This window comes from Topomyia yanbarensis, chromosome 1 (assembly GCF_030247195.1).
Source record: "Topomyia yanbarensis strain Yona2022 chromosome 1, ASM3024719v1, whole genome shotgun sequence".
Lineage (NCBI taxonomy): Eukaryota > Metazoa > Arthropoda > Insecta > Diptera > Culicidae > Topomyia > Topomyia yanbarensis.
The window spans coordinates 48,765,799-48,781,731 of NC_080670.1; the positions used below are offsets into that span (position 1 = coordinate 48,765,799).

Sequence of the window (15,933 nt, forward strand, 5' to 3'; positions counted from 1 at the left end):
TATGCTTTCTCAAGTTGTTACAATCGTGTTATATTGCTATCAACGTTTGTTATAAATGTGATACTCGTAGTGAATTTGTTGTTAGAATTTTTGTTATTTTAACACTTAACGTTTTCTACTTTATAACAATATTTGATAGGAAATTTTTTCGTAACAACGACGCTTCAACGTCATGATAGAAATTCTTTTATTCTCGATTCGGAATTGATAAAAAAAAAAACAAAGGAAATTCCGTCTTTTTAATACTAAATTGTGTTTTTTTTTTCATATATTCTTTTCTTTTGTTTTCGATAGTTGATCTACTCCACACAGACAAAAATATTGGTAAAAGTAGGTTGAAAGTAAAACTTTTAAATTAATCAAAAGTAATAATCAAAATAAAAGTTTTCCTTTAAAGCTAATGAAGAATAGTAATAAAAATTAAAGTTTCATTTTCAAACTAAGAGTTCGTGTTGGTGAAAAACTCGTATTTTTTTCTGTGTGTGGAGCAGTAGAGTGGGGTTCCCGGAAGGGCTTCCCGTCACAATCACTCGCTACAATTGCAGACGAGACGAGTAATGTCACCCACTAAAATACTGCTTAAGACCAATTTTAGCAGGCCCTGATACTGATGGGGTTTTCGATTGATTGACACCGGTGTAGTGGAGTGCACTGGTTTTGCACTTTCTAGCAGAAGTGTCAATGGAACATACCCAGTTTTCTGCACATCTGCTAGAAAGTGCAAAAACGGTGCGGTTTCAGTGCACTTCACTACACCGGTGTCAATCAATCGAAAATCCTATGATTGTGATATTATTTGTAAGGTTCAGATGTGCAAGCGTAGAGGGTCTTTACGATCACGTGGGAATGAGCGTTTATTTGTGCACGCTTGAGTTAATCAGATTACATATAAGTGCGTTCCCTAGCTCATCGGGGAATTTTTGTATTTGTATATGACACTTAATTTTCAGAGTACAGTTCAGATGATAGAAGAAAGTGAGTTCTTCCATATCACTAGAGTTCCCGGTCATGTCAGGTTGTCTAGTGGATATGAGCGTCATTTTTTCTGATTGGTTTAACAGAAGGCATAAACCTAGGCTGCTAGGAAAGAGGGTGAGGACTTCCGGACGTGACGGATCGATGATCGCGCGAACGGTGGGTTAAAGCTTAAGAACACGTTTATAAGTTTAAAAGTAATAAAACATTCATTTCATTACCGGGTGTTTTATGTTGGCTAGATCGCGGGCATAAGTATGTGTGGATGATTGGAATTGCATGTTCGCGTTTGTAACCAGGTTTGTGTTATCGTAAAAGCCACAAGCGTTTGTACTTTTGAAATGAGAGAGTTTGGGAGTGTACATGAGAAATTATGCAATCTGTTTGAATTTTTGTCATGCTAGGCTGACCGAGAATGGATGATTCGTACTTTAATTTATTCAGTCAATTCTTTCCGAATGAATCGATTCGAATGCTCGGATTGAACACGGGACAAAAGTAACTAACAAATCATAGGAAGGAAAAAATACTGCACGCGAGACTGTATATTCTCCAGGTCCATAATTATATTGCACGCTCTTGATAAAAGCTACATTTTTATGTCACCGTTGTAGTGTTCTGTACACAACCCTTCAATTTTTCTAAGTGTCCACGAATTTCCACGTTAGAAGATTTTACACATCACTAGCATGCACCTCAACCAAAAAATCCCCCAACCCAAGAAAAGAAAAGCAATCAGCGTACAAAAGTAATATTTTTATCCTGGTTACGTTTCTCATTCGTGCCCTATTTATCTTTAGTTGTAGATTGGCCTTGCTTTCACATATTCCGATAAAAAATAGGTTTACACGTCCTTACATCATGTAGAACAAATCGTTTAGTCGATAAGATATCAAAGTGCAAAGAACCCTATCGACACCGGACTGATAGAAAGACACGTTGCTGGTTACACGTTTGTCAAACATGCACCTATCAATTATTCACTGCAGATATTATCAAACCTGTAAGGAAAAGTATGACGGCAACCGGAACTGCTGACTTCCATTGGAATATACAATATTTTCTTGTCGTGATTACATCCTCTATAATAGGCACTTTATAAATTGTACACACCACAGATAAACAGTCAAAATATACTCATCTATTCATCGATCACGTCAGTTCGTGAAGTAATTTAGTCAACCGCAATTAGAATCTAAGGACATTAAAGACTACTACCGTACCACCTTGAGAATACCTACAGATTTGAACTCTGGCGTTTAATCGTTATACGTTTTCTCATTCTACCTAAAAGAAAAAATACTGTACATTTTGTCTGTGGTCCAATCGACGCGGCTAGTAAGGTTTCCCACCATATCTTTTACGTTGAAACGACATTATAATTAACTTCAAATTAAATTGTTGCATGCTTTTTCATCCACACACAGCCAGCAACTGCTCAAATGGAACGGCTGGGGCTACAAAGACTCACGCTTCGAGTACACCGACGGCATGCTGATTTTCACCGGTAATCGGTAAGCGATCGTATAAATATCCTCTTCGATTCGCTTCTAATATGGAACTAATCTGTATAATTACTATGTTCAATAGGTACCCGATCGGAGGTTCTCTCTCACTACCGTACTTTAAAGAGTACGTCGAAAAATATCTTGGTGTGGACCTAACGGATCGGCACGAAGGAAATCCACTACCGCTGCACTTTCCGGATCCCGTTCCATGTCCACAGTTCACAACAAAACTTCACCAACACGGAATCGAATTTAGTCAGAATGGTGTAGATCGGCTCATTCGGTGTCACGGGCAAACGCTACACGACATGCACACGCTGCGAACGGGACAGTTCAAACGAATCCCGGATGTGGTCATGTTCCCCACAAGTCACGCCCAGGTGATACAGATTGTTGATGCAGCCAACGAGTGCAACGTGGTGGTGATACCCTATGGAGGTGGCACGTCCGTATCCGGAGCATCGACGTGTCCGGAAAATGAGGAAAGACCGATTGCCTTGCTCGACACTAGCCAGATGAACAAGATGCTGTGGATTGATAAGGAAAACTTGATTGCCTGCTTTGAGGCTGGAATAGTTGGACAGGATTTGGAGAGAGAAGTTCGAAAACTGGGATTTACCGTTGGACACGAACCTGATAGTTACGAGTTTTCGACCTTGGGCGGTTGGGTTGCGACGAGAGCCTCCGGTATGAAAAAGAACCTGTACGGAAACATCGAAGATATTGTCGTGAAAGTCAAAATGGTAACTGTACAAGGAGTGCTAGACAAGAACGTGACTACACCAAGGATATCGTGTGGCCCAGATTTCAACCATATCGTCCTTGGATCGGAAGGAACCCTGGGAGTTGTGACAGAAGTTGTTATAAAGGTACGACCTTTACCTGAAGTAAAGAAATACGGATCCTTGGTATTCCCAGACTTTGGATCCGGGATTAAATGCCTCCGAGAGATAGCCAAGCAACGCCTGCAACCCGCCAGTATTCGACTGATCGATAACGAGCAATTCGTTTTCGGTCAAGCACTCAAACCTTCAGGTGGTTACTTGTCCAACCTCACAGCCTATATGCAGAAATCCTACATTACCAAAATCAAAGGCATGAGCCTGGACAAAATCGCGATTGCCACCCTAGTGTTCGAAGGGAACGGCCGGGACATCAAAGTGCACGAACGAAAAATTCTAACCATCGCTAGCAGTCATGGGGGCTTTTCTGCTGGTAGCATCAACGGCGAGAAAGGTTACATTCTAACCTTCGTGATCGCTTACATCAGGGTAAGAAATCGTAGAGCTGGTTTTGCATTGCGACTAAGCTGCACCCACAAGTGGTCGTCTAGTCAGGGAAACTGTCCGGTAAACATCTTGACTTAGTTAGTTATGCACTCCTCGAGTGGTCGGGGCAATATTTGCAATGACGCTGGCGATGGGACGCAATAATGATTTGCACGCGTCTTGTAAAATATTTACCCACCACCCAGCAAGTGTTCAGTAGTACATATACCTAGACAATGAAGCTGTTGCGATTCAAGGCCAAACTACATTACTATACTTTGCTTGTGATGTTTGTTTGTTCACTTTTTTTTATTACATTTTTAGGATTTGGCTCTAGAGTACAACGTGGTTGCGGAATCTTTTGAGACGTCCGTTCCGTGGAATCGATGCGAAACACTCTGTAGCAATGTGAAAAATCGGATTAAAAAGGTAAGAGGGAGAATGTTTTATACTAGTAGACTAGCACATTGTTGAAAAGTGTTGTACTGGGATAACGAAATGTTGTTGCAGAAAACTAAAAATGACTCCCGAAGGACCATATGATCTCACTATGGTAATAAGAAAATTATAATGAAACTACTTTGCTTCCATAATCCAAAAAAAGTCGTAGACCTAAACTGCCGTGATACGCATAACAGTCCCACCTGCATAGCAAACCCATAGCAAATGGGACTTTTAAGCGGATCACGGCAGTAAACTGCCCATAAAAGCATAAGAGTCCCTTATGGATTTTTGTCAAAAATGAGGTATCTATTGAGTTGTATTCTGTATCACCACCGAATCATAATGCACAAATAAGATTATTAGGTTTGTTTAGAAAATATCAAACAAAATACCATAACATGGTTGTCCCATCCATTAGGTTCAATGAAAATGTAAAACCTGAATACCGTTTTTCTCAGCATGCTGTTTTTTAATATGGGACTCTTATGCATATACGGCCAGTAAAGCTAGCCTCGGTTACCTTGTATATCTTTTTAATTGAATTTTATAGTGAAATCAGACAACTTATAATACTGAAAAAATGCTTGAATGCATAGATTTTTTAATTAAAAATGTGCTTTAAGTGGGACGTATGGAGTAATTGGCTAAAAAATCAATTTCTTTTTAATCGTTTAATTGTTAAACCTCTAGAATAGTGTCTTGCAATCTCGGTGGCCACGCTGAACTTCTTCTGCTTTAAACAGCCATGCATTCCTTACACGTATTTACTGTAACACACGCAGATTTCAATCTATTGGCGACTTTAATAGTTGTTTTCTCGAAACCGCGCTTTTCAAATTGGCGATAACTCAAAAACTAACCAACGAATTCGCTTGATTTTTTTTTTGAAAATGCACAAATGTGTAGCCTATTGCTGAACCACAGAAAACTGCAAAAAGTTTCTCACTATTATTTAGAAGGAAAGTGAGAGAATTTTATAGTACAATATAATATTTTTCGGTTTTCATGAAGCCATTTTCCGAAACTCGAATTTTTTTCTATTTTCTTTATTTTTTCTTCTTCATTGCGTAACTACAAGTCTAAGCTTTATAAATCTTGTTGAATTTCCAGCGTCAAATTTTTTTATCAAGAGTTATCGTGTTCGCCGCGGTGCTCCTCGACGTGGAAATAGTTGGACTTATACTCTTGGACAGGGCCGCCGAGAGGTGGGGGGGGGACCGGGGTGTTTCCCCCCAGGCCCGGAGTTTTGAAGGGGGCCCGGATTTTTAACAGAAACCAAAATTTTGACAAATACTTTTTCGACAAAAATTTATTTGAGAATACAATCAAAAATTCAATATCTTGTGTATGAGGTAACTAGAATAGCGAAAATTCTACTAACATTTTAATAGTTTTGTTTCGAATTTTATATGTCATGGAGCATGAAGAGAAGATCCCTCAGTTCACAATCCTTCAGCTGCCAATGATTCTAAGATGCATAAGTTCAACTAAATTGCTAAATTGTGTTTGATTGATTTCGAAGAGAAAATTGAACTCTGCTATCAAACTAAATCAACTAGTTAGCAAGATTAGCTAACTAATGTTAGTTAAATCCGCATACAAAATCTTTTCGTTTTGGAGGAGTGAGCGTGAGATTTTGAACGTCGCTTCCTGAACGTAACGATTTTATTTTTATTTTTGAACTATTTTCTAGAAATCAGTTACAACATTCTTGTAAAATAATTTAAGGTGTGCTAACACACCAACACAAATAAAAGAACAATCCATGTTTTTACAGGATTATGAATGTTTTCGAAACCAGCATAGCGTAAAATCCAACCAAAACTCTTATTTGAAATTTGATCCATGTTTCTCGTTTTTGTTCCATTGTTTTATTCCTACATGGATTTGTATTGTATTTGTAGTTCTACAATTGTAAGATTCTGCCTTTTTATCTTTTTGCATACTTCTATTTTATCCATTTTTTTACGCTCCTTACTTTAGCTTTTTTTTTCTATTGCTAACACTATCATTTACTTTAATTTATAGTTTTTTCTTTGTTATTTAATATTATTCGCATTTTTTTGAAAAAGTTCTGCTTTCTTAATTTTTTTTTATTGTTTCATATTCAAATACCTTGCTTTTTTATTTGTTTCTTTTGTCATTCCATCTAATTTTTAGAATTTGTCTATTTGCTACATTTATTCTTGTCATAGCGTTTTTCTATTTCCTTTTTTTTCATATTTTTTGCATTTCCAAAAGCAATTTTACTTATTCAAATTCATTCCAATTTGTCTTATTGTTTATTTTTTACCTTTCTGCTATTTTTTCCTCATTTTCTAGTTTTTTGCTTTCCGTTTATCGTAGTTTTATTTTTTTCCCATTGTTCATTTAATATAGTTTTATTTATTTTTTATACGTTTTTTCTTAAGATTTAATTCGTTATTGTTATTTCTTCATGTTTTACATTTAACCTATTTTGAAAGTACTTTTTCAGTTGACCATTTTCCTATACGTTAACATTGATTTTTTTTATTTTCCTAAAATCATTTGATTTATCTTTTCTTAACACTATGCGCACTTTTCCTTAATTTTACATTTAGTTCGTTGTTTGAATTTATTTCAAATTTCATTTCTAGTGCTTTTTCTATTCTTTAAATAGTATCCATTTTATTCATTTTTTTCGTGTTAATATCTTCATTTTTGTGTTTCTATAGTATACCATGTTGGCTTTTTCCTATTATTTTTTGTTTTCCATGTTGTATGTTTGCTCCGTTTTTGTTCAATACTTACAATTTTCTTTACTTTTTCGTCTTTTCATCATTTAAATTTTCCAGCTTTTTAAAATTTTCTGGTTCGTTAATTTTTTTTTAATTTCTTTATGGTTATTTTATTCTTGGCTTTTATATATACTCCTCTCGTTTTATGCATTATTAACGTTTTATTTATTTTTTCTATTACTTTATATATGTTATATATGTTTCCTATTGTTTTTTATCTTTTGCCGTTGATCGCCCTTTGGATATTTTTAATTTTTGTAATTACTACATTTTTAATCTTGCCATTTCCTTACTTTTATAAATACTATTAACAAAAATGGCGCTTTTCAAAGTCAAAACTGTCGATGAGGTATTAAAAACTCCCAAAGTATAAAAATTCTCTACGTTTTTTTCCTTCATTGGCACTACAACGAACTAGAGCAAAAAATGGTACATGAATATAAAATTTCAGTGTACTATACATAATATCAGTGAACTCCAATGGATTTCAAACATTGACTTTTTTGTACACAGTAGTGGGGGCCCGTACGTTGGACCCCCCGGGCCCGTATTTTCTCTCTGCGGCCCTGCTCTTGGAACACGTGTGTGTGGCTTTGCGTGAATGAAAATATTTTTTTCCCTGCAGAATGCATGTATAAATAAATCTTAACCGTTGTGTGTCCAACGCGGTACCCGGGTACCTTTTTAAATTTCGATTAATTAAATTCCTATGTTTTATCCATAGCTGGAAATTGAAACTTTGTGACATCTTAAAACTTCACTAAGTCAAGCTTTTGGGTTAATAATATTGTTGATATAGTAAGGGTGGGAGTGAGGAGGGACTCCTGAATTTTTTTACTACGTAACAGGCCGACGTGGGTACCCGGGTACCTACAAAACTAAAATGCCCGTAACTAAGGTAATATCCAACCGATTTCGATACTTTTGGCCGTTTTGGATTTAGGAACTCATCCACTTTTGGACTTGGTAAAAATGAATCGGGTTACTTCATTCGGTTCCCGGGAATCCGGGTTTCCGGAAGCAGGTTCCAGTGCTGGGGTACTATTTACGAACTTCAATGGAATACTAGCAATATGGGTATCAAAATTCTTGGAATTGCATCAGTCAGGAACCATTTGGTGATGTGACCCCGGAACGGACATTCCGGAGCAGGTTCCCGTGGGGCCCTGAGTGGCCATTCCATTCCAATCCCATTTTTCAAATTGCCATAGGGTCCCGTAATAATAAAAAACAGACTTCCGAAACAATTTGAAGAGTTCTGATACTCATATTGCTAGTACATTATTAAAATTTACAAATCATATCCTAGTACTGGAACATTACTCCGGAAAATCCGGAGTACCAAAAACCAGATGCATTATTCCGGTTCTATCGTACAGAATCAAAAAGTGGACGAGTTCCTGAATCCAAAATATCTAAAAGTGTCCAAATCGGTTAAAGGAAGCCATAGTTATGAGCATTTCAATTTGTTGGTACCCGGGTACCCTCGTTGGCCTGTTAAAGGTGTTTTTTTGTTGGACACATAACTGTTAATATTACACAAAAGATCTATTGTTGCCTTGCCTTCAAAATCGTAAAACAAAATAACTTTTGGTTTGGGCAATTTACACCAGACGCCCCCTTAATACTCATCGGCTTAATCAGAACTCCTTTTCTTGTGGGACATCACGTTTTGTTTCATGCAAATCTCCCACACAGAGGTTTGCCTATAAACACAAATTATGTTTTCGTTTGTAGAGCTAGTTTGGTTCTGTCACTAAGTTAGTGTCGGATTCTGATGAGACGAAGTCGAAACGCAAATTTCATAACTAACTTTGAAGAAGTTTTCCATATTCCATAGCGCATATTTTGGTATACTAATTTTAGTGATTAATTCTCCTAGATTTAATTATGGAGAATCAACTTTTCGAAAAATAGTAAGAAATTTGATGTTTTCAGAAACTCATACCTTGAATAGAATGTGATTTTTTTCGAAAACTTTGCTGAAGCTATTATGCCTTGAACTAAATTTGCTTGAAAAGTATTTTCTATAATTACTTCTAGGAGGATTAACCACCAAAATCATTTCATCGGGGAGAATGGGAGTACTACGTTATATCCTGATGATTTTTACGCCCACATTATTTTTCTTGTTGACTCTTTCGGCAACCTAAACTCAAACGCTTTTGCGAAAGCGTCAAACGTTTGTTGACGCTTTTAAAAATAATCAAAGTTTTTTGTCGTTAAAGTGGGAATATTTCTCATTTTCGGTGTTATACCACAGTATGGAAATAAAATTATATTGTGTACATTCAGTACAAAAGACTAAAGGATAAACGATAAATTTTTGTGCATGCCTGAGTGTTTTTTATTTGTCGGAAGAATAGTTCAACTTTCCTTCTGGGTGGTTCAAGTATCCCTACCTGTGGGGATTGAGGTAGCACTCAGAAAATTGCAATTCATACCTCTTTTTAGAGGAAATAACCTTAGTATTTGAATGAAGATATTTCCGTTTCTTGAAAAATATGGGAAAAGGGTTTTTGAAATTGGTGCTATGGAAAAATACGGAGGAAATATATATTAAATGCTATATTTTTTGAAGTGGCAGAAAATTACAATTCATACCTACTTTTTAAGAAAAGCTTACTATTTGAATGCAGATATTTCCGTTTCTCGAAAAATACGGGAAGAGGCGGTAATGGGTTATTTTGTCCCCAAAATCCCCTATGATTAATAATTTTTCTGTACCCTGCTGCAAATCATACATATTTTGCAGTTTTTATAATGTAAAAAAATCTCAGAAATCAAAGGGAACCTTTGCGACCTTGATTTTACATTTCATCATCGTTCTCTATCATTCTTCAATCAATTTTCATAAAATGTACGTTGTTGAACGTGGAAAATCCTTAGGAACAAAACAAAATAGACTCGTTACCGGTAAAATTCAGAAACATAATTTTTTTTACATGACCTCTACAAACCACATTTCTTTCATTAAATGCCTTAATACTTCCCGTATTTTTCCAGAAATGAGACTTGTTTCATGTGATTCCTAAGCGTATTCTACACTAGAAGTAGAAAAATTGTAATTAAATTAAATATTAATTTATTGTTAAATTGAGTTGATATGTGTAATTTAATGATAAAAATGTGGAATGGAGACTAAATGTCAATAAATCTGATGTTTCCGAATTTTACCAGTACCGAATCTATTTTTATTTTCTTCCTAAAAATTTTTTCACGTTCAAGAAGGTATATTGAAAAAAAAAATGATGATATTTAATATCAGTGACAAAAGGCCCTATAACCCAAACTTCCCGTATTCGGACAAAGGTCGAAATAATTTCGTTCGGTTTCTGAAATTTTTTACATTAGGGAAATTGCAAAATATGCATGATTTGCAGCACGGAGCGGAAAAAATGTTAAAAATAAGGGATTTTGGGGACAAAATGACCCATTACCGCCCCTTCCCGTATTTTTCGAGAAACGGAAATATCTGCATTCAAATAGTGAGCTTTTCTTAAAAAGTAGGTATAAATTGTAATTTTCAGCCACTTCAAAAAATATAGCATTTAATATATATTTCCTCCGTATTTTTCCATAGTACCAATTTCAAAAACTTCAAGCGAAGTGGGCGGGGTCTAAAATTGTCCAAATGATGTGAAATTTGGCATGTCAGCTTACTTTGACATTTGTAATAATATGAAAGGGGGGGGGGGAGAATCAAGAAATAAAAATTTTGCGCTATGCCCTATTATTATCACACCTTACTTTTCATTGTCAGTGGTATTACATATGGTAAAGTATTATTTGTTCTTTCAAATTCATGTACGGAGAACATTATTGCAAGTAATTAAAAAAAAATGTTTCATGTATCCCTACTCTTCCCTACTGTTTTATGTTGTAAAATTCTTCAATAATACTAAACATCCAAAGTGGACAGTTTCGAATGAATGTGGTAGTGACATTAAAAAAAGTTTTCGAGCATTTATTTTATTTTTTTGACTATTAAACTCACAACTTGAAAACCAGTCCTCGAATACTTAATTTTATTACGCCATTCAGTTCAGCACGCAAATATACACCGTTAAGAGGCACTAACTTGAAATATTTTGAAATTTTTATCAAGTCCAGTCCAACTTAGAAGCTATTCAAATAATTGATAATAGAACAACAATCAAATGCTCATAACAACCGATCCTGAACAGCTAGAGACTAGTTTGAGTTTTTGTCAAAAAAAATACATTTTCAGCAAAAAAAAGAAATGTTTGCAATTTTTCGGTAAGCTCACCGAGTAAGCCTATGTTTTATAGATAATCAACCTATTTAAACTTAGTTTCCCAATCGAAAAATTTCGGAACATCTCTTCTGAAAAGAGCTCATAATAATTCAAGTGGATATTTTATCAATATCAAATAAAATGTAGTATGGGATCTCGGCTAAGAGATCAGTTACAGGATCCCACAATTTTCAAAACGTCCTCATCATACTTAAAACAATAAGTTCCCAGTGTAATGATCGGACAATATACTTCCAAAATTAAATATTTAATTTAATGATTCAGCATCAGTTTTTTTTCTTTTAATCCAATATATTTTGGTTAAGGAGGTGTGGGGATAACTGAATGAGGATTGCATTTTTAACACCAATTCTAGAGTTGTTGTATGAGGCATTTTTATTTTCGAAACCACAGTTCTTTGTTCTTTTCAAAAATATGTTGCCCTTTTAATTTTGACCCGATTTGACCACAACTAATTTCATTTTAAAGGGAAATTTTGTTAATCATTTCACCATGTTCGCCAAATTTTTTTCGACCTAGTATTTAGTTTTACAAATATATCGTAAGTTGTCTGATACCAAATTCTTTTTTCACAAATGTATTCTGTACAATCAGGTGAAACTAGAGGTTCCATCCTGGGAATTTGTTTCCTAGAATTCCCAGGATTTTTGGTTTTCCCGGGATTCTCCAATCCCGGGAAATTGTGTTTCCTCATTCCCGGGATTCGGGAATCCCGGGAAAGGATTTTTTTATTTATTCCAAAATCCTGCAAAAAAATTCTGCAGGCAAACACTTGGAGTGTGTAGTAATTGTAAATTATACGTTTCAAACTGGTTCGCAGATCAATGGGCGATATATCTTTGAACTCGGTAATATGACGACATTTTAGGTGATTTTTTAAGGTATAGTATCCAAACCTTACGCAAGTCTTTGCTAAAGAATGTTAATGTTTTCATGCCCATATCGACAAATCCGTCGACTATTACCGCGAAGTATTTCTTTACAAAAGCGTTAGTGGTGCACATGATATCTCCGCAACCGATGAACCAATTTATGGATTTTCAAATAGTTCTTTCTTATTTTAATAAGTAGATCTTCAATGAAAGCGTTTGAAAATAAAGATTAGTTACGAAAATTGGACTGATTTCTTTAAAAAATGGATTAGTTAAGTTCCAAAAATTGGAATGGTTTGTAAATATATCGTACTTAACGCAAACGCTATTCGGTTCGTTCATAGAATTCATATTTCGTTCAATGTGTTATACTGGAGTTTATATCAATTTTATTATATGAATTGTAATTTTGCATTTCGGGATATTTAAGGGGTGCGTCTGGTGTAAAGTGCTCAAAACGAAAGTTTTGTTTTACGATTTTGAAGGAAAGGCGACAATGGAGCTACACATACGAGCGATCCAAGAGTAGACATCCAATCATTTCCACTTCGAGGAGCGCCGCGGCGAACACGATAACTCTTGATAAACTTGTCTGACACATGAAATTTATTAAGATTTGTAAAGCTTAGACTTCTAGTTATTCGATGAACCACACACTACACTGGAGCAGCTGAATCATTTCATCCAAGGTAACCAAAGATGCTTTGCAATTAATTGATCCCAGTAGTTTTATTCAATTATGAGTGTATCATAAAAATGTGATTATACATAGGAAAGGTTCGATAACACTGTTTGAAAAAAAAATCATCTAATTTTTATGACTTTTGGCATTGAAAATGAATTCACACCCAAAAACTAGCTTAACATGCGAAATTTTCAGCCAGATTAAGCAACATTTTTGGTTTGGTCCGACTTTTGCTCGTAGACCTGTGCTCCGGGCTGGCAGGAAGTTTGAATTTTAGATTGTGCGAGGAGTACTCTCGCAGCGACCACCCAACTATCCGGTACATCATCAGAAGGAATAGACAGTCGAAAGCGCGTGTGACTCAAACAAGCGGAGGTGGAAAATAATGAAGTTCGACAAGGGAATCTTCGTTGAGAGCACTTGTACTTTAGTGCATATGAAGTGATAACGGCATTAGCAAGAGCGTGCGATGCAACCATGCCAAGAGAGGATAAACCAAGGTACAGTGGCTCGACGATAACTGACCTACGCGCATGTTGCCACCAAGCCCCGAGGAAAATGAAGAGAGTCGCTGAAAGTACAGCTCTAAGACCATCATATAAGGTAGCAAGAGCCACACTTGACAAGAAAATCAAGCTCAGTAAGAAAGCCTGCCTAGAGCAGCTTCACCGCCATGCCAATTCAAATCCCTGGGACGACGCCTATAGAGTTGCCATGGCGAAGATAAGAAGACCGGCACTACCACCGGATAGGTGCCCGGAGAGGATGAGAGTCATCATAGATGCGCTATTTCCACGGGCTGGCCGCACACGTCGTACGGGGCTCAGTGTGACTACGAGGAAGAAGCTCGGGTAAACAACGAGAAACTGATAGTGGTGGCAAAAGCCTTGAGAACCAAGAAAATCCCGGGACCAGACGACGTCCCCAACGTGGCACTGAAAACAGCATTCCTAAAAGACCCTTAACGACGTTTGCAAGAGTGTATCGACGGTGGTAACTTCCCCGATATCTGGAAGCGAAAAATGCTGGTGTTGTTGCCGAAGCCAGCCAAACCCTCTAGAGTTTTCTCAGCATACAGGCAGATATGCCTGTTGGGTGCAGTCGACAAGAGCAACCTTAACTCGCTTACAACATACATAGAGGGAGAGAATGGCCTATCCAATATGCAATTCGGCTTCCGGAAACGTGGACACCATACGAACGATCGTGGAAACTATAGAGGCTACGCTGAAGCAAAAGAGAAGAGGAAACCGTTACTGCGGAGTAGTTACACTGGATGTGAAAAACGCCTTGAATAGTGCTAGTTTGGCTGCAATCACCGATTCGCTGCACAGATTGAGAGTTTCTGTATTTAGGATTCAGAGGAGCTATTTTCAGAACCGGCAACTGATCTATGAAACTGACGCCGGAAAAAGAAGCGTGACCGTAACAGCAGGCGTTCCACAGAATTCCATACTCAGTCCATCTTTTTGGAATGCTATGTTCGACAGAATAACGCGTCCGTCAACGGTTTAGGGAGACCTTCTTTCGTCGGAGAACTCTTCGCCGAGGTAGGCTACCTCCACCGTCGGGGACCGTGGAGGTAGCCTACCGAATGCGACAAACCACCAGCATAGGGTCGTCGGGACACCAGTGAACCGGTAGCCACTCTCCAACCGAAATCGCTGGATTGACAATGGCATCCAACTGGTCAATGCAGATAGAAGCGCACGTGCAATATCATGCCGTGCAGGATTGATGTGGCGGTGATGAGACCAGCGATTGCCGAAAAACTGTTCAACCGATATTTTTCATTTATTATAAGCGATTAATTCAGCCGAAAAAAGAGGCAGCTGAAATGGCGCAAGCGATTTCGACTCGATTCTTTTGTTTCATCTGAGCCGGAATCTCGCTTTAAATTCCGGACGGATGAATTGAAATCGAACTTTACCATAATTGCTAATATACTTTACTATAAACTAACTGAGGACTAAAACCCACACACAAATGCTATAGCTGCCCAGATAAACCCATTCGAAATTTTTACGTATACGGGCCGGAATTCCGAATAGTTTATCTGAGTTTAACTGTCTAGTATTTCTCTCATCCTAACTTTCCCCATTCCATTGCAGGAATGTGCCAAACATAGCATCAAACACTACCTCATCTCGTGCCGGGTTACGCAATCGTACGACGCCGGAGCGTGCGTGTACTTCTACTTCGGCTTCAACCACACCGGCTTCTCGAACCCGGTGCACATCTACGAAACCATCGAAACGTACGCCCGGGACGAGATTCTCGCCTCCGGAGGATCCATCTCCCATCATCACGGCGTGGGGAAGATCCGCGCCCGGTGGTACCCGCAGAGCGTATCCCAGGTCGGGGTCAGCCTGTACCGGGCAACCAAGCAGCAGCTGGATCCGAAGAACATATTCGCTGTGGGGAACTTTTTGCCGGACGCACGAGGCGAAGCTACTACTGACAGCAGCGAAAATCAAAAGCTCATCTCCAAGCTGTAGATTTGCCTTAAGATATTACAAGTTTCCCTGCAAGGGGATGGATTTCTGTTAACAGTTTTATTTATGTTTAGATTTTGATGTGACTAGCAATGACATTCCATTTACGTAGCAAATTTTCGTTAACGAGTGGCTTATAGTACTATGTTGAAATAAATAATTGTCGCCTTGTCCGATTTAGAGGATCTTATACTGCGATAGAAAGAAAGAATTCCGTACTTTGAATTGCTGTATTATTGGAACGATTTAACCGATGGAGCAATTGAATGATGTCCAATCCATACCGCATTGCGAAGATAATGATAGTGAAGGTAGATGACCGTCGCAAGCCTAAGCTGTATTTTATCCTTCAGAAGGTATTTCACTTCACGAAAGCTCTGCCGTATTGAACAAAATTCATAGTCAACGATTTCAGCGTTAGGTCGGTGCAGAGCTTTTTCGTCAACTTTATCCATGATGGCAATAATAATTACAGTGCTAGTTTCCATTCACTTGGCTCGGTTGTAGGTTGTAAGGTCTGTAATAATTATAACAATATTTCATATTCAATCATAACTATTGTTTATGAATACTGATTTTTATTTGTAAATATGCAGATTCAAACATCTATATTTTCAATATAACCGTGACCGTGTCTTGTACACACTT

General features: G+C 37.3%; 1 protein-coding gene across 1 annotated transcript in view; it reads left to right on the forward strand.

Annotated features, from left to right (window-relative positions):
- Positions 1-15,465, forward strand: part of LOC131677557 (alkyldihydroxyacetonephosphate synthase) — a 29,665-nt gene extending 14,200 nt beyond the window's left edge. Inside the window, exons 2-5 of the mRNA XM_058957435.1 lie at positions 2,403-2,489; positions 2,566-3,754; positions 4,076-4,180; positions 14,902-15,465. Of these exons, the coding sequence (XP_058813418.1) occupies positions 2,403-2,489; positions 2,566-3,754; positions 4,076-4,180; positions 14,902-15,288 (1,768 nt within the window). The 3' untranslated portion in view covers positions 15,289-15,465. The remainder of the gene's footprint in view (positions 1-2,402; positions 2,490-2,565; positions 3,755-4,075; positions 4,181-14,901) is intronic.
- The last annotated feature ends 468 nt before the right edge of the window (positions 15,466-15,933 follow it).